The 17,743-nt window shown below is 49.4% G+C and overlaps 7 protein-coding genes across 7 annotated transcripts, besides 1 other annotated feature; 4 read left to right on the top strand and 3 right to left on the bottom strand.

Annotated features, from left to right (window-relative positions):
* Nucleotides 1-31: 31 nt before the first annotated feature.
* Nucleotides 32-48: a sequence feature (Short protein (PENARI_c022G03224, OGE49288.1) was converted to a misc_feature.).
* Nucleotides 49-142: 94 nt separating this feature from the next.
* On the top strand, nucleotides 143-958 carry PENARI_c022G02242 (alpha/beta hydrolase; the record flags this gene model as incomplete). The annotated part of the gene is made up of 1 exon (XM_022635328.1): nucleotides 143-958. The coding sequence occupies one exon, from the start codon at nucleotides 143-145 to the stop codon at nucleotides 956-958; it is 816 nt and encodes a 271-aa protein (XP_022484789.1).
* A 499-nt stretch (nucleotides 959-1,457) lies between these two features.
* Nucleotides 1,458-2,292, bottom strand: PENARI_c022G00904 (uncharacterized protein; the record flags this gene model as incomplete). Its single annotated transcript, XM_022635313.1, has 2 exons — nucleotides 1,458-2,148; nucleotides 2,198-2,292. The coding sequence occupies 2 exons, from the start codon at nucleotides 2,290-2,292 to the stop codon at nucleotides 1,458-1,460; spliced, it is 786 nt and encodes a 261-aa protein (XP_022484782.1).
* A 1,710-nt stretch (nucleotides 2,293-4,002) lies between these two features.
* Nucleotides 4,003-9,076, top strand: PENARI_c022G09381 (putative ABC transporter; the record flags this gene model as incomplete). Its single annotated transcript, XM_022635427.1, has 16 exons — nucleotides 4,003-4,233; nucleotides 4,288-4,459; nucleotides 4,510-5,413; nucleotides 5,463-5,585; nucleotides 5,637-5,735; nucleotides 5,785-5,909; nucleotides 5,960-6,007; nucleotides 6,063-6,729; nucleotides 6,779-6,856; nucleotides 6,915-7,476; nucleotides 7,526-7,777; nucleotides 7,832-8,121; nucleotides 8,178-8,631; nucleotides 8,704-8,748; nucleotides 8,799-8,812; nucleotides 9,052-9,076. 16 exons carry the CDS (start codon nucleotides 4,003-4,005, stop codon nucleotides 9,074-9,076), a joined length of 4,089 nt encoding a protein of 1,362 aa, XP_022484750.1.
* A 386-nt stretch (nucleotides 9,077-9,462) lies between these two features.
* PENARI_c022G00474 (uncharacterized protein) lies at nucleotides 9,463-11,210 on the top strand (the record flags this gene model as incomplete). Its single annotated transcript, XM_022635308.1, has 2 exons — nucleotides 9,463-10,037; nucleotides 10,088-11,210. 2 exons carry the CDS (start codon nucleotides 9,463-9,465, stop codon nucleotides 11,208-11,210), a joined length of 1,698 nt encoding a protein of 565 aa, XP_022484710.1.
* A 260-nt stretch (nucleotides 11,211-11,470) lies between these two features.
* On the bottom strand, nucleotides 11,471-13,371 carry gmdA (putative general amidase GmdA; the record flags this gene model as incomplete). Its single annotated transcript, XM_022635350.1, has 4 exons — nucleotides 11,471-11,604; nucleotides 11,656-12,064; nucleotides 12,136-13,020; nucleotides 13,099-13,371. The coding sequence occupies 4 exons, from the start codon at nucleotides 13,369-13,371 to the stop codon at nucleotides 11,471-11,473; spliced, it is 1,701 nt and encodes a 566-aa protein (XP_022484742.1).
* Nucleotides 13,372-13,754: 383 nt separating this feature from the next.
* alkB (oxidoreductase, 2OG-Fe(II) oxygenase family) lies at nucleotides 13,755-14,902 on the bottom strand (the record flags this gene model as incomplete). The annotated part of the gene is made up of 2 exons (XM_022635470.1): nucleotides 13,755-14,539; nucleotides 14,614-14,902. 2 exons carry the CDS (start codon nucleotides 14,900-14,902, stop codon nucleotides 13,755-13,757), a joined length of 1,074 nt encoding a protein of 357 aa, XP_022484796.1.
* A 348-nt stretch (nucleotides 14,903-15,250) lies between these two features.
* On the top strand, nucleotides 15,251-16,378 carry nimX (cyclin-dependent serine/threonine-protein kinase CDC28; the record flags this gene model as incomplete). Its single annotated transcript, XM_022635401.1, has 4 exons — nucleotides 15,251-15,287; nucleotides 15,349-15,857; nucleotides 15,909-16,072; nucleotides 16,120-16,378. 4 exons carry the CDS (start codon nucleotides 15,251-15,253, stop codon nucleotides 16,376-16,378), a joined length of 969 nt encoding a protein of 322 aa, XP_022484825.1.
* Nucleotides 16,379-17,743: the final 1,365 nt, after the last annotated feature.

Raw genomic sequence — 17,743 nt, 5'->3', positions numbered from 1 at the left:
TGTTTCAAAAGGGGCCTTGCGGCGAACTTACTCGACAAGCGTATCCATGGTTCGTGGATTTCGAGCGAATGTAGCGAGGGGCGATGGGGTAGACTTCAACTATTACGGGATGATCCCGAAGCTCGATTGATTCTCCACATGCATGGGGCCTGGGGGAACTGTCGCGTCGGGCTACAGGGTTCTCAATTATCGCGCATTGTCTGCCGGAGATCCTAACAAAATCCACGTCTTGACATTTGATTATCGAGGTTTTGGCAAGAGTACCGGCTCGCCATCAGAAACTGGACTTATTCTTGATGCCGTTGCCGTGGTCGACTGGGCCATGAATGTGGCCGGAATTCCTCCATCGCGGATTCTCATCTTCGCACAGTCTATGGGCACAGCCGTGAGCATTGCTGTATCTAAACACCTTGCCGTACAAGAACCACCAGTGGTCTTCGCGGGAACCGTTCTCATTGCGCCGTTCGTTGACATCGCGACGTTAGTCGCAACTTATCGCGTGGCGGGCACCATTCCAATCCTGTCACCCCTTGCGAGATTCCCACTGGTATTCAAATACCTTCAAAGATTCATTCGTGACATGTGGCTAAGCAAAGACACGATTGCACAATACATTCGTACCAACGAGCTAAATGGGGAAGATTATCGACTGACGATTATTCACGCCGAGGATGACTATGATATTCTTCCATGGCACCATTTTGAACTTCTGTTTTGGCATGCGGTTAATGCTTCGACGCCTGCAGGGATCAGCTATGACGATCTTGAGCAAAAGAAGCTGGACTCGAAGACAGAACTTGGTGCGGCTGGGTCCGTCATGGAATGGAAAACTGATAATGGGGTTATCCAAGAAGAGATATTGAAGACTGGGTTACATGATGTTATTATGGGGTACCCAGTGGTTACAAGGGCGGTTATGCGCATGTTTGAAGCGGTTGATCCGTCGTTTACATCTTGACTTTGACCACACCATATATTTACTGTGAGAATCAAACATGTTAACATCCATGAAGTTCATGTGCGGTGAAGAGTTCAATAGTCTGATCACCTAAGGAAAAGGACCAAATCAATCAAGCTCAGTCTCTATCGGTCGAAATATATACCAGGCAGCATGAGGTACACTTGGTTGGACCTCTGGCACCATACACTTCTAATCATCCAAGCCTTGACAAGGACAACGCTTCGGACAGAAATACCATAAGGCTAGTGACGAAACATAAATTAGTTTTTATTTCACTATCATTTATAGATCTGTATGCTCTTTTCGCTGGAGGAAAGCTGCTGACTAATCACAAACAAAAAACAACGAAAAAATAAGTGCCTCCTATCGGGATTGATCCGATGACCTCCGTATTACGAGTACGGCGCTCTACCACTGAGCTAAAGAGGCCACTTATTAAGAAAATTTAGACAATAGAGACATTCTAACGGCCAACAACATGTTCAGATAATGATCATCACCATCGGTTAGGGAACACTTTGGTATAAATATGCTGTCCCTTCAGTCCATCATGGAAGCCCATCGCCTCATCGCAGATTTCCATGTTGAGCACATCCATGCGAATGTCATACTGATGAATTCTCTTCTCCATGGGCTCCGCAATCACGTCATAATCCGACCGAACAACCGCGATGCGCTCTTGAGCATCCTCGGTTTCATACAAACCAAGCTGACCATTCTGCAGGATAGAATAGAGTAGCTTCAAGTTTGGAATCTCACTTTCATAGGCCTCCAGGATGTGCACCACAGCTAGGAGAGTCGAAAGAGACAGATCGGGGAAGAGTTTCATAGCGGCAATGCCATTGTTGGTCTCAGTTCTCATGAAACGACGCCGGAGGACGCGGAGTTCTCCCAGTCGGTATGTGCGGGTCATCCCAGCTCCAAGATAGAGGGCCTCAAGACGCTCAACGTGGTATCTTTCCTCGTTGTCGTTGATCTGATACAGACCCAGCCAGACCGTCTTCCAGAGTTTCACGATGCGCAACTCTAGCTGTTCGCGGGTTGAGATCGGCTTTTCAAGATTTGCACCGAGACTGTACTGGGCAATATCATTGCTTTGACCATCCTTTCTGACGTCGTCAAAGTCTTGGGCAGCTGCGACGCTGTAGAAAGGGGCGGCGGCGGTTGCAGCACACCACAGTTTGGCGCTGGATCACTTGTTCATTACCATATAAGTATAGGAAGAGGGTCATTTACTTGCTGCGAGATCTCGATCCCCGCTTTGTGGGAGGAGATAAATGGAAGAATTCCAAAACCTTCCGCAGGAATCTGTGGGCTCGATGGGGCTTCATTGGGATGAGAGGACTGAACAGCAGTAGATGGGAATTAATCAACCCAGTGACATAGACTGCAGCGTTCTCCGACGGAGATTTGGACCCTTATTAGGGAGAGCTACTGTTAGGCTTACGGAGACTTAGGGTATGTGGTAATGATGCCGTCTTGCTTCTACTTTGATAAGGGAATGCTCCTCCGGTTCCTCGCACCTACCGCGTTCTGCGGAACATATTAGGGACAGCATTGAGGCATCTCCGAATGAGGCCTGCACGACGCTCGCCACATTTCCCCTGAATATGTATTTCTAAACATGAATTGCCACATATTTTCTACGAAGAGTTCAATCTGTACTAAAACGGCAAATCATAGCAATTCTAGAAGGAAGGTTAGCGGTGATTGTTACCGCTGGTAGGTCTTTCTAGAATGACGAGATGATGATAGTGAAATTACCTAGGTGCGATCTAACTGCTTTCCTAGTACCTAGGTAGCATTGACCCTAACACTTATCATGCCATGACAAAATCTAGTGATGCCATCGGGAACAATTTCCGTGGATATAACTACTGCTTACCAGGTAATACTGACAGCACTTGAGGTTTTCGATATCGCTCGGTCTTTTTGTTCCTTGATAGATAACCACCCGGTTTTAATTGATCATCAATATATGAGATAATAATGAAGCTCACTTCACCTTGGTTGAATGGGAAAGTTAAATTCTGTGTTGATCAATATCTCTTATGTTATATCGTTTCTTACATTCTCTTCGAACTACTTCTTCCCTTCTCTCCCATTTCCAAACTCTTTCTAATGTTAAAAAGGAGACGGAAGAGCATCATTACATTAGCTGTCCAAATATGTAAAAGGCATCACTGTCCTTAGAGTAGATCGTTAAATGTGAGCTATTGCAGCCAGGCCTGTCTCCTTGCCCTGGGACTGTATTTAAGTATATATGGGCATATACAATTCGATATTAAAACCAGAAGGTTTAATGTCTAGAGCGCAGCCTAAACTTATACGATCGATGACCTCACGATCGGAGAACAAACCTACCGAGAACCTAATGTTCACATGGCCACCCGATCTCCGTAGCATAATATATTCGGACAATCGGTGTTTGAATCATGCAGATGTAGTCAGATGATTCGTGATGATTGGCTTCTAGGATTGGATTGTCTTGGTACGTCATATTCTCGGCAAGTTGAAGCCCCGACACCGACTCCTTTCAAGGGTATTTCCAGGTTACAGGGTCTTTGACGTAATCTGTACACCCTAAATATATTTTCTTCTTCTATTGCCTGTGAGAATAATAAACGTCTTTTTCATTGTGCAACTGGATCAGAGCGGTGCCGCCGTCTGATATTCCGGTTGTATAATTTCGTTATTTGAATCTAGCATACAAATTTGTATATTTGTCAAACCGGACAGCTTAAAAAACAGATATGGAGAACAGGTACTCGGCGGGCGAGCCGGCATCAAACACATACGCAGAAGCAGCCGCTAACCATTCCGGCTCTTCCATCCCAAGCTCCGCCTCGTCAATTAGGTCAGGGACAGCCAAAAGCTTTGAACCAGTCCGCAGTACCAGCCCAAAACCTGAATCCAATTCCTCGGACACACAGCTAAACGATGAGAGCCTTGCGAGCACAATAAGTCATCGACGGAGTTATGCTTCCGGACACGACACAAAAGGGGAGGAATGGGCCCAGATAGAAAGATTGATATCACGGATGTTCGGCCAGGAACGGAAGGCGAACTCCGAGGAAGAGAAAACACGCCATGTTGGAGTCGTATGGAGGAACCTTACAGTGAAGGGTGTTGGCCTTGGTGCTGCTCTCCAGCCTACCAACGGAGACATCTTCCTAGGGTTACCGCGACTTATCAAACGGCTATTAACTCATGGAAGACATGGTACTGGATCCGGAAAGCCATCTATTAGAACCATCTTGGATGACTTTACCGTGAGCATTATCTCTAAATTTTTGATGGTATAATTTCACTGACTCGACAACAAGGGATGCGTACGTCCAGGGGAGATGCTTCTTGTCCTGGGTCGTCCTGGCTCTGGTTGTTCCACCTTTCTGAAGGCGCTTGGTAACCAAAGAGCTGGATACGAAAGCATTGAAGGTGATGTGCGGTATGGCGGCACCGAGTCCGAAAAGATGGCAAAGAATTATCGGTCTGAAGGTGTGTTTCTTCCTATGGAGAGGCGCAGCATCGCTCACCCAGAATTCCAGTTTTGTATAACCCCGAGGATGATCTCCACTATGCAACCCTAACTGTTCGAGATACTTTGCTTTTCGCATTAAAGACTCGGACTCCGGAAAAGGCTTCCCGTATTCCAGGCGAGAGTCGCAAAGACTACCAGCAGACATTCCTCGCGGCGATTGCCAAGTTGTTCTGGATTGAACATGCTCTAGGAACGAAAGTTGGCAATGAGCTAATTCGTGGAGTCTCTGGAGGCGAGAAGAAGCGAACTTCGATTGCGGAAGCTATGGTCACGAAGGCTAGCACTCAGTGTTGGGATAACTCAACGAGAGGCTTGGATGCTAGCACAGCCTTGGAGTACGTCCAGAGCCTGCGAAGCTTGACAAATACCGCCAATGTATCCACTGTGGTAGCTCTGTATCAGGCCTCAGAAAATCTGTTCAATCTCTTTGACAAGGTGATACTAATTGAAGATGGGAAATGCGCCTTCTTTGGTCCTAGCCAAGATGCCAAAGTCTATTTTGAAAGATTGGGCTTTGAATGTCCCCCACGTTGGACAACCCCTGACTTCTTGACTTCTGTCAGTGACCCTCATGCAAGACGGGTAAAGGCTGGCTGGGAAGGCCGAATTCCTCGCACAGCAGATCAATTCCAAGCGGCATACCGTCAAAGCAACACCTTCAAAAGCACGCTTGCAGATATTGAAAGGTTTGAAGAGGAGATGAAAAACAAGGAACATGAGCGAGAGGCCGCAAGGCAGAATATGAAGCAGAAGAACTACACGGTTCCATTCCACAAGCAGGTGTGGATTCTTACACACCGTCAATTTCTGGTGATGTTTGGTGACAGGCAGTCACTGATTGGCAAGTGGGGTGTGATTACTTTTCAAGCACTCATTGTTGGGAGTCTGTTCTATAACTTGCCTCAAACAAGGTATGCTAACGGAAGTTCCATGACTTATTTTAGTACTGACTGCTTCAAGTGCTGGCGTTTTCACAAGAGGCGGAGTCATGTTCTTCATCTTGTTATTCAATGCATTGCTCGCCTTGGCAGAGTTGACGGCGGCATTTCAGAGCCGACCCATCTTGATGAAACATAAAAGCTTGTGGGTGTTGCCAGTAGAGACTGGTCAAGTGGAATGCTAACACTATGCTAGTTCATTCTATCGCCCGGCAGCATATGCCCTAGCTCAAGTTGTTGTCGATGTGCCTCTGGTTCTCATCCAAGTTGTGCTCTTTAACGTAGTTGTATATTTGTATGTTGCCTCGGAAGCTTCAGTTTGATTAAGCTAACATGTTTCTTAGCATGGCAAATCTTGCTCGGACAGCATCACAATTTTTCATCAACTTACTTTTCATTTTCACGCTGACCATGACCATGTACTCTTTCTTCCGCGCCCTCGGAGCTCTATGTGCCTCACTAGACGTCGGTAAGTGACAAGACACCATGTATAGGAAGAAGCCACTGACAGTATCAAAGCAACGCGCCTGACTGGTGTTGCTATACAAGCACTGGTTGTGTACACAGGTGAGTCTCATGCCGTATCATAGAAAGTCGACACTAAATAACGCAAGCCTTCCAGGCTACCTGATCCCTCCATGGAAAATGCACCCTTGGCTTAAATGGCTCATTTGGATCAACCCAGTCCAATATGCATTCGAAGCATTGATGGCCAACGAGTTCTACAATCTCAAGATTAAATGTGAAAAGCCCTACGTTGTCCCGGATGGGCCTGGAACTTCGCCGTCCCATCAAAGCTGTACAATCCAAGGGAGTAGCCCCAACTCATTGATTGTTGATGGATCCAAATACATCGAAACGGCATACACCTACAGCAGAGCCCATCTCTGGAGAAACCTTGGCATCATCATTGGGTGGTTGATCTTCTTCATCGTTTTAACCATGTTAGGAATGGAGTTACAAAGACCTAACAAAGGTGGAAGCTCGGTCACAGTGTTCAAGCGGGACGAGGCGCCCAAGGCAGTTCAAGATGCTATCGAGCATTCGGGTCCGCCAGCTGATGAAGAATCGGCAGAAAAGCATGATATCTCTTTTGATACGAATGGCGATGAATCAAAGGACTCCGGGGATAAGGTCCAGGGTATTTCAAAAAACACGTCCATCTTCACTTGGCAAGACGTCAACTATACCATACCCTACAAAAGTGGCGAGAGACAGTTGTTGAAGGATGTACAGGGCTATGTCAAGCCTGGTCGGCTCACTGCGCTGATGGGTGCATCTGGTGCTGGGTAGGACAATCCCTCAACCCGGCTACATTTGATATTGACGTCTGATCAGAAAAACTACACTGCTCAATGCACTGGCTCAGCGCATCAATTTCGGTGTGGTAAGCGGCAATTTCTTAGTTGATGGAAAGTGAGGATTCCCTGCCCTACCAGTATTCAATTTCTAGTGTTTGTCTTACCATATTCAGACCTCTTCCAAGAAGCTTCCAAAGGGCAACTGGATTCGCCGAGCAGATGGACATACACGAGCCTACAGCCACTGTGCGAGAATCTCTTCGATTCTCTGCCCTTTTACGCCAACCGAAGGAAGTCCCATTGCAAGAAAAGTACGACTATTGCGAAAAGGTGATCGACCTGTTAGAAATGCGATCTATTGCCGGTGCAACCGTGGGATCTGCGGGCTCGGGTCTCAACCAGGAACAGCGAAAACGTCTCACTATTGCAGTGGAACTTGCAAGTAAGCCTGAATTGCTATTGTTCCTGGATGAGCCAACGTCTGGTCTTGATTCACTTGCTGCTTTCAACATTGTACGATTCCTTCGGCGACTAGCCGATGCTGGCCAAGCTGTCCTCTGTACAATCCATCAACCTTCCGCTGTCTTGTTCGAACGGTTCGACGAACTTCTACTGCTGAAGAGCGGCGGAATTGTTGTCTATAATGGTCCACTTGGAAATGACTCCAAGATGCTTATTGAGTATTTCGAACGGAATGGCGGCAAGAAGTGCTCGCCGTACGCAAATCCGGCAGAGGTGCGTATACCAATGCTCATTTGTCTGCTTATACTGATTTGTTTATAAGTATATGTTGGAAGTCATTGGAGCTGGAAATCCAGATTATAAAGGGCAAGACTGGGGCGAGGTGTGGGCCAACTCATCCGAATCCAAGCGACTTTCTGAGGAGATCGAGGGAATCATTTCTTCTCGTCGAGATGACCAGAGCGACGAAGCAACCAGAGATGACCGCGAATACGCAATGCCTCTTTACGTTCAAATATCGGCAGTCACTAAACGCGCCTTCGTGTCCTATTGGAGGATGCCGGACTATATTCTTGTGAGTATTTATATTTGGAACCGACCAATTCACGACCTAACATATTTGCACCAGGGCAAATTCATGCTCCACATCTTCACGGGTCTCTTCAACACTTTTACCTTCTGGCATCTGGGAAATAGTTACATTGACATGCAATCGAGGCTGTTCTCTGCCTTCATGACCTTGACCATTTCTCCCCCACTGATTCAACAACTCCAACCTCAATTTCTACATTTCCGGGGCCTATATGAATCTCGCGAATCTAACTCGAAGATCTACTCATGGGCCGCCTTTGTGGCAAGCACGATCCTCCCAGAGCTACCATATTCCATTGTTGCCGGATCAATATACTTCAACTGCTGGTAAGTGTGCTCTATCCCCCTGAAGACAATCCCCAGATCTTACTGATATGGGATAGGTACTGGGGCATCTGGTTCCCGCGCGACTCGTTCACCTCTGGCTATGTTTGGATGCTCCTCATGCTATTCGAGCTATTCTACGTCGGATTTGGACAATTCATTGCGGCTCTTTCACCAAATGAGCTCTTTGCAAGCTTGCTTGTACCTTGTTTCTTCACATTCATTGCTGCCTTCTGTGGTGTTGTCGTTCCGTACGCCGCCTTGCCACACTTCTGGCAGTCCTGGATGTATTGGCTTACCCCATTCCACTATCTACTGGAAGGGCTTGTTGGTGTCGTTACACATAATGTCCCCGTCCGCTGTGTTGCGCGTGAAGAAGCCCAGTTCAGTCCTCCATCTGGCATGACCTGCACGGAATATGCAGGTTCGTATGCCCAGAAGGCTGGTGGATCCGTACGAGACGCTGGGAATGGCATGTGCTCATTTTGTCAATATTCGACTGGAGATCAGTTTGTGAGTTCACCCCTTAATCCTTCTCACCTGGGAGGAACGTGAGCACAGCTAATCGGAGATTATATTCCTTAGGCGAAAAGCCTCAACATATTCTATTCGCACAAATGGAGGGCCTATGTAAGTACTATCCTCTTCACCTCGTGGACTCAAAACCTGACAGTCTCCAGGGTATCTTCTGGGGGTATGTCATCTTCAATTTTGCCGCGGTTTTTGCCTTCTCCTGGCTGTATTTGCATGGAGTTCGGAATACGAGAAGATGGCTTAGCGAGCGCAAGACGAGAAAGAGTGAAGTCAACAGTTCGTGATGGTGTGAGAGTGTTTCATGTATATAAATTTGGATATTTTGTGAATTGATAGTGAAGGTTATTCTCCAGCTTCGGACATAATTTACTCTACCATCACATATAACACTCTTCTTAGTCTCCGAAAGAATGAGCTCTCGTAGACTTCTTTTATTTACCCAAAGCTACAGGTGGACTATGGCAGTGACATCCATGCAGCTGCAAACTGTTGGCGGGGCAGCCGATCAGTTACATCGCAATGACTACTCAATATCTGCATAGGTAGCATCGAAAGAGTTACACACGAGAGCATCAAAAGTAGATAAATCTTCCATCGCTGGCCCCCAATTGCTCGCGCAACATCTCCGCGCCCGAAAGCTTGGCATTGCCTTCGGAATCTTCCACCTCTCCATGCGATTCACCAATTCTGGCCTCGGTACTTGAAACTTCAGCCATTTGGTTTCTATGCCATGACTGAATAGCTTTGAAAGCTCCACGTCTATCTCGAACACGTCCCAGCTCCTCCAACCCCCCTTCCGCCTCCTCAACCATGAAGGAAGAAGCCTCCAGGGACACGCCAGAAGGCTCGACTGCCGGCGACGACCAGTCGAACTCGAAAGCGAATCTCGCCTCCAAAGACCGCAAATGTCAGTACTGCCAGCAAGCCTTCACCTCCTCGTCCCTGGGTCGACACCTCGACCAATTCCTCTTCAAGAAGAAACCCGACGGTATCCACGATGTCGAAGAGATCCGCCGGATCCGCAGTGGGATCACCCGTCGCCAGGCCCGCACGTCTTCAGGGAAACATGAGGATAGTCCCGAAAGGGGTCAGAAGAAGACCCCGTCGGACTCGTACACAACAGCCGACACGGGGTCGAAGTCGCGGGAGGCTCCGGTGCGCATGATGTTTAACACGCCCACCTGGCATGCGACTGGTGTGATCAATGATCTCCCCAATCCAAGTCGTGTCCCGGATGGGCCTCGGCTTGCGCCGTCGCAATCTCGCGCTGGGTCGTTACAGCTGCCAGACTACGCGAGCAGAGGCGCTGGTTCCAGCAAACCAGATACGATGCGAGCGCTGGAGCTGGCGCTGCGCGAAGTTCTCGATAATATCAAAGCTGCGACGTACGTTAACCTATCTCATTTTGAAACCATTTAAGTTGACAGAAAATTAGCTCTCGCGTACGGCCTCGTCTGTCACCATTCGATTTCGAGATTCACGCTCAAACCTTCCCCTCCCTGTGCCTGCAATTACTCCCTCCTCCACCAAGCCTGTTTGCGCCGCAACCATTCTCCTCCTCGGATTCCTTCCCTCTACAGGCTCCCGGTGCTGAGCACCGCGATATTGTTCGTCAGGCGCTCCGCTCCAAGGTTGCACAATGGCAGACCGAACAACTCCTAGCAGCAGACTCCACCCAGACGAAACAACGCCATAGTGGCATGGACCAGAGCATGATATACCGCAACGCACAGCAACACGAGGAGATGAGTCTTCGACACTTGGAATTAGCCTACAACCATTGGCACTCCCTTACATACGAGACCCGTCGCGACACCTGGCAGCTCGAGATCATGCGCGCATTCGCTCGGGAGGCAGAGAAGCGTAAGTCTGGGGATGAGCAACTTGCCCGCGTGCAACAAGAAGCAAACCAGCTTCGTGCACAAGTCGAGCGTCTCGGATCATGCCAGTGGCCTCGGGAGTTTGCGCTATTTCCCCCAGACACACTTCCCCTACCACGGGAAGTAGCGCGGGAATTAGATGCCCAAGACAGCCAAATTAGTGCCGACTCAACCCGATGGGACTATGACAACGTACTTGCAAAATGGAAACGCGTCGTCATGCACGATAAAGGCATGGGTCGGATTGGCGTTGGCTATGGTAATCCCAGCCCACTGATGGATGCAGACCAAGGCCAGCCACAGCCTGGCCAAAGTCCTGACCTTCGCCCACCGCGTCCTGGTGAGGATTCATCCTCTCATCCAAACCGTTTGCGTCCCTTGCAAACCGCTGCCGCTCTAAGTCCAGACGTTGGCGCTGCCTCTACACCTGCCTCGTCAACCCACTACGCTTCACCCCACTCCTATGCAGATCCCCGTAGCCCACCTAGTGGGCTGCCACAGGCTAAACGTCCGCGACTTATGAACTGCTCCGAGGGTCCGCCGGGGTCGTCGATCGAATCTGGCCCTTCTCCTGCCCCAGGCTCTGCAATTGGTAAACCCTGGGGACCTTCCACACCCCATCTTTCAAACATTGCTGCGCCATCGGGGCAAAGGCCTCCTTCCACATCTATGAACTGAGCGCCATTTTGATATATTGTTTAGGTAAGGCTTGGCAAGAAGATCTGCGAGGAAATAGCCTCGGTTGGTCGTATTTTCTGAGGCAGCCAACTTTGTCCATTGCCAGCGCTGTTCTCATGATTCCTATTATTGATAAAGTACATATATAATACGAGCATCTTTACTTCAAGAATTTTCACATGTGGTTCAAATGGGGTTACAGATACGTTAGTAAATTGATATTCGGTCTTATGGAGTGATGTGCTATCACCGAAAAGCCTTCAGGCACTTCCTTTCGCGTCTCGAGCGATTTCCTCTCCCAGGTACTCAGCCAAAGTCAGCATCTTCTCCTCCTGTAATCTTCTCCCGACAAACTGCACCCCAACTGGAGCCCCATCATAGGTCTCGGCATCATCTATACAACAATCAGCGTGAACCAAACAAGCAAAACACGGAGTCAACTCACAATCCCATTTGATGTACTCTAAACCATCTGCCGAACCATCAGCCGGCCGCACATCGACTGTCTTATCAGCAAAGGTAACCGGAATCGCCAGACTAGTATAGTCCAGCACATTCACGAAGCCAGTATACCCGACACTCTCATACTGAGTGGGAATTACAGCCGCATGAGGTGCCAATGGACAAAAAAGACCATCGACAGGACGGCCCGTGCCTGTGAGATCAGCCGTACTGTTCCAGTAGTCCATGTACTGTTTCTGATATACGCGCTTGGCGACATTGTGCGCAGCCAACTCGGACACATTCATTTCCTTGCCGTCTTTGACAACGATTACCTGCGGAGCTTGCTCTTCGCCGGATAGACCGAAATGGTGCCTGAAATCTGCGCCACCGTCCATATTGAATGTTTTCGCCTGTTTTGTATTAGCATTTGGTCTGTTCATAAAAGAAGCACAGAGAGAGACCAGGAAATCGAAGCACATACACACAGCTCAATAGCAGTAGCATGAGAAGGAGGCTTCCACTCAACAACCCTATGACCAAGCCTCTGCAAAGTCTTCACCACAATATCGATACCACGCGCAATAGGCGGATGAACAGGACCAACACCATCCCACTTCATAACACCAAAAGCAAGCGACGATCCAGCCCCAGCGACAGCACTCTCAATCAAAGTCTTCGTCTCAAGAACAACATCGTCACGCCAAGGCATTTCCAACGCCAGCGGGTCATGCAACCAAGGGCTCTGCGAAAGAACAGCCTTAACCAACATCGTCAATGACCTAGCTGTTGTCGCCAAAGGCCCAATAACAGAAAGAATTGTCCCCTGCCCATCCATCGAATTCGCAGCACCTTGATACGGAATCCTACCAGATGACGGCCTCAGCCCATAAAGCGCATTAAACCCAGCAGGAATACGCACACTCCCGCCAATATCAGTCCCAAAGCCTGCAGGAGAGCCACGCAATGCAATAAGCGCCCCCTCACCACCGGAACTACCACCAGAAGAGAGAAGACGGTTCTTAGGGTTCCAGGTATAGCCAATGATGTTGTTGACAGTCTCGCCGGCCATTAGAGTAGCTGGGACGCTGGTCTTGCAGTAGAGGATTGCGCCTAGGTTGCGGAGTTCGCGGACAAGTTCGCTTTCTTCTGTGCAGCGGCGTGGGTCGTTGGCTCGGCCTTCGAAGGTATTTATCCAGCCTACGTAGCCCATTGTTGTTTCTACGCCTTTGATGTGGAATTGGTCTTTTAGACTTATTGGGAGGCCGTGTAGGGGGCCTTTGGGTGCTTTGTGCTTTGCGAAGTAGGCGTCTTGGTCTTTTGCGTCTTGGAGGGCTGCTTCGAAAAGAATTTCATGGAGGCAGCTTACCTATATGGTTATTGAGGTTAGTATGTTGTATTTTATTGGGTTTATAAGTATAAAGGGGGAGTATTCGTTGCAACGTACGAGTTGGTGAGCTAGGGCAGCTCGGTGACAGAAGGCCTCCGTGACTTCGACAGCGGACCAGTTCCCAGTGGTTGTTTGTGCTGCAATATCTACTGCATCTGTCTCTGTGATTTCGATCTCACGGTCTGTCAGATATTGTCGAATGTAACCTGTGACATCGCGGAGCTCGGTGGCTGGAGGGACAGGGTCCCGCAATTGCCATTTCTCAGGGATAGCATTGAGGATGGACTGCCGTTTGGCCTCGCCTCGAGTGCGCCACGCAGGATCTGTCATTTTGAATGGGACGCTAAACTTGTAGAGGATATTTATGTTTGGGGTGTATGTATGTGTAGAGCGACATTTTATATGGGGAGCTGCTTATCTGTGCGGGGCTGTTGGGGTCGGTTGGAGACAAAGGCTTATCACTCTACTTCGGAAGAATTGGGGTTATTTTCATTCTATTCACTCTATCTGGTCTAACTGATTCGTCTGATGGATTGGCACGAGCTATCTCTAAATACTAGGGCAGGGGAACTCCAAATGTGCGGTTACTTCCGCCAACAGGTACCGAGAGCGCGGGTGAGTCCTTTCCAAGAACCTCATACGAGAACATTTGTCATAGCGCGTGCCCGCCTAGAACTCACGATCTATAGTGGATAGGATCTGCATTTTCTGGTTTAGATATACTCTGCGCTGTCTTTGGAAGCATGGGTAGTTGGCGTCTGCTGGACGTTTAGGGTAATTCGCTTGCCGGACATCCAGCCCTCCCACATCTGGTAAGGACCAGGGGGCATCCCCGGAAGGTTCTCTCCAAGCGATGGCCAGTTGGATAACCACGCAGGGCAAGTTGAGGGTAGGATCTTCGGTACTCCGTGCCAAGCGAAGCGCGACGCACCATTCATGTAGACCGTATCTCCTGATCGAAGCCGCAAGATCTTGCAGCCATTACCGTCGTCATGACTAGCTAAGAACAGCCCATCGCAGCCAAAGCTCACACTGATCAGACCCGACTCGCCATCTTTGGTCACTTCTCGGTGAATGCTTTGGGTGTCTCTGGTCGAGTGGATGTCCACGATGGCTGCGTGGGGTGATGTTTCTGGAAAGGCTGCGCTCAGTAGTTTCGCAATATCCTGTGGAATTACCGGCGGACTCTTCCCTGAGACCATACTGGCGGTCCTGTCGTGTTCTCCCCCGAGAGCGATCCAACGTAGTCTTTTCTCCAAGAAGCTCTGGACGTCCAGTGGCTCGTGCAGTCGAGGATCCTTTGGCTGAAATGTGCGAGTGGGGTCATCTCCAAAGAACGACTTTGGCGCGTGGTTTTCTTCATCTTCAGGGTAGGTCACATCGTAATGTAGATGTACGTTGGTCTGATACTCGGGACTGGACAAGTCCCGATGGAATAGGCGGGACAGAAGTTCAGTCTGCACGGTAGTTGGAAACAGGGCAGGGATCATAAGTAGACCTGGTAAGTGGTCAGGCATAGTTCTTGGTCCTGTGCCTGTGGGAGTTAGTGATGTAAGGCAATTTAATGCTAACCGGAGATCGAATTATGGCTGTAGACAGGGATGTTCTCCGTCATTGGAGCATCCTCTTCTGCCGATGCATGACCTCCCCGAATAAAATCATCAAATGCCAATCGTAGTTCTTGGCTGGACAGGTGCTGCGCGATTGTTACTCCGTGTGGCAGCTGGTCGGGGTCGAGTTGCCGTAGATCGATAATGCCGGGATGGTTGTCAGCCTCATCAATTGCAGAGTATTCCTTGTAACAGTCCCTGATAGGCCCAGGAGGGAGATCTTGAGCACTCAGACCCTTGATTTGAGCCATGACGGGATGTGAAGCCGGACCGGGAGAGAAGGGCGAGTCAAGGTACGCGCTCACCGCCTGGCAGGCGCGGGGGGTTGTTTGTTTGTCTTTCTCTCCCCACCATACAATAGTTTCGTCAATTTCTTCACCACATTCATATTCGCTGATTTCCCTGGGGAATTTGGAGTTTGCGGTACTCGAGCTCCCACGCAGATCCACAGAGTAAGTAGTGGCAAGCCTCCCCTTCTCCTTGCTTCCTCAAATTCTCCCTGGCAACTTCTCTCCAATCCGCACCACGTCCCATTTCAATCCTCTTTCAGACATTCTCTAAGCTCGTTGGAAGCAGATAAGGATCGAATGACGGTCACCATGGATAACTATCAGAAGATTGAGAAAATTGGTGAAGGTATCTACCATGAACGCGACTGGTGTCAGCCACAGCCCAACTTACGCGTTGATACTGGCAGGAACCTACGGTGTGGTCTACAAGGCCCGCGAACTGAACCACCCCAACCGTATCGTTGCCCTTAAGAAAATTCGCCTCGAAGCTGAAGATGAGGGTGTGTCCAGTACCGCCATTCGCGAGATTTCGCTCCTGAAGGAAATGAAGGACCCCAACATTGTCCAGCTGCTGAACATTGTCCACGCCGACGGCCACAAGCTTTACCTCGTCTTAGAATTCCTCGATCTCGATCTTAAGAGATACATGGAGGCTCTTCCTGTCAGTGACGGTGGCCGGGGCAAACCCTTGCCTGATGGATTCAAGTCCGGCACCAGCCTCGGCCTGGGTGATGCAATGGTCAAGAAGTTCATGGCTCAGCTCGTTGAGGGCATTCGTTACTGTCACAGCCACCGCATTCTCCACAGAGATTTGAAGCCCCAGAACTTGTTGATTGACCGTGAGGGTAACCTCAAGTTGGCCGATTTCGGTCTGGCACGCGCATTCGGTGTTCCCCTCCGCACTTATACCCACGAGGTAAGGATGACTTTAGCATTGCTCAAATCCGATTACTGATTGGTCTTCTAGGTTGTCACATTGTGGTACCGTTCTCCAGAGATTTTGCTCGGTGGGCGCCAATACTCTACTGGTGTTGACATGTGGTCTGTGGGTGCTATTTTCGCAGAGATGTGCACTCGCAAGCCTCTCTTCCCCGGTGACTCGGAAATTGATGAGATTTTCAAAATCTTCCGGTAAGTGAGATATAGAATCGGCCTGGGTCCAATGCTAACAAGCATAGTATCCTCGGTACCCCCGGCGAAGACACCTGGCCCGGCGTCACCTCGTTCCCCGACTACAAAGCCACTTTCCCCAAGTGGAAGCGCCCCGATGTTGAGATCGTACCTGGACTGGAGGAAGCTGGCTGTCAGCTTCTAGATGCCCTGCTTGAGTTTGACCCGGCTCACCGACTGTCCGCTAAGCAGGCCTGCCAGCACCCATACTTCCGTAACGGCAGCTCATACTACTCTGGCCGTGGCCAGCAGAATGGTTTCCACTAGTATGATAACGATATCCCGTCTTCTGTGTAATGACAGGAACCCCGGGCTTTATTTCTTTTATGTGCGGCGTTCAATGGGGAGTGATATGGAGGGCGGGCTTACTGGATGTTACGAAAGTGCTTTAGTGAATACAGGCGTACATACCCCTTCTAGCCCTGTAAACAGGCTTTGAGTTAAACCGATGTGACGGTATCATCTGAATATCAGCCTCTGGGTCTTTCAGCCTCTCTTCCCGTAATGGCAATGCAAGGGCCCAAGAGCGCGACCTCGTGTCAGCGCTGCGCCCCGTATAATCTTGGAATGAGAATATATAGTTGCACCGGGACCTGACTATTTCCTCTAGTATCCAATAAGGACCTGGTGTCATGAAACGACACACTAGCTGCAGAAACAGTGCTTATCGTCCTATGGGGATGGGGGGCCAAGCTGAAGCAGAATTGGGGGCCAGAAATGCCCTCGTCAGATTCATTCGCTTACCAGACGCACCTGCAGCCTTATGAACGCCCCCAAGGTCTATGGGGGTCCAAGCCAGCGAATCAGTCTGTGAGATTCACAGCTGAGGCCATGGCGGCTCGGGGTGGCCGTGCAAGAGGGGGTTCTTTCTGTTCTATTAAGAGCAACACGCCCTACATTTCCCTCCCTCTCTATTCACTTCCAGCAACTCTGATGGTCATTGAAGTGACGGCGACCAGTGCGATATAAGAAACAGCTGCCCAGGCCAGATCCACCACCGAGCTTCCCAGGAGCAAAGGACATAAGGGAACGAAGCTCCCCAAAAGACCTCAAGACCCCCAGTTATCCAAATCCAAATCCAGATCAAAACCTCCAAATATATCTTCCTCAATCAAAACCATGGAGTTCGACGACGAAGTAATCCAAATGGGCTACGGCGCCCCTCCACCCCCGACCTCGTCGCGCTCAAACAGCCGCCCACCACCACGCGCACGCTACCAACCACCCCAAGAATCCGTAAAGCAATTCTGGGAACAATTCAACACCAAATATCCAGGCAAAGTATATACAGTCCTGCCCGACAACCCGTACGCACGCACGCGCGCAAAGCATGTTCCCAGCGGCCGGATCCAAGGCCATGAAGCTGTCAAATCATATGAGCAGGCTCGGCGCGAGTGTCTGAAATCCGTCAGTCGGATTGTGAAGGAGTGTGAGCGGGTTAATCAGAAGTATACGGATCCACACTTTGATATTGAGCTTGACTTGAAGTCTGGAAGGAGGCATTATCTTGATGGGTTGGATAAGCCTAATGAGGAGATGAGGCCAAGGGGTGTTAAGAGGGTTACTGTAAGTTGGTTTTCTTTTCTGTTTTTCTCGTCTTCTAGAGATTTGAATTGGGATGGGATGCTGATT

This window comes from Penicillium arizonense (assembly GCF_001773325.1).
Source record: "Penicillium arizonense strain CBS 141311 chromosome Unknown PENARI_contig022, whole genome shotgun sequence".
NCBI classification, from domain to species: Eukaryota; Fungi; Ascomycota; class Eurotiomycetes; order Eurotiales; family Aspergillaceae; genus Penicillium; species Penicillium arizonense.
Note: the sequence above shows the minus strand (reverse complement) of the source record. Positions and strands in the feature narration are given on the sequence as shown.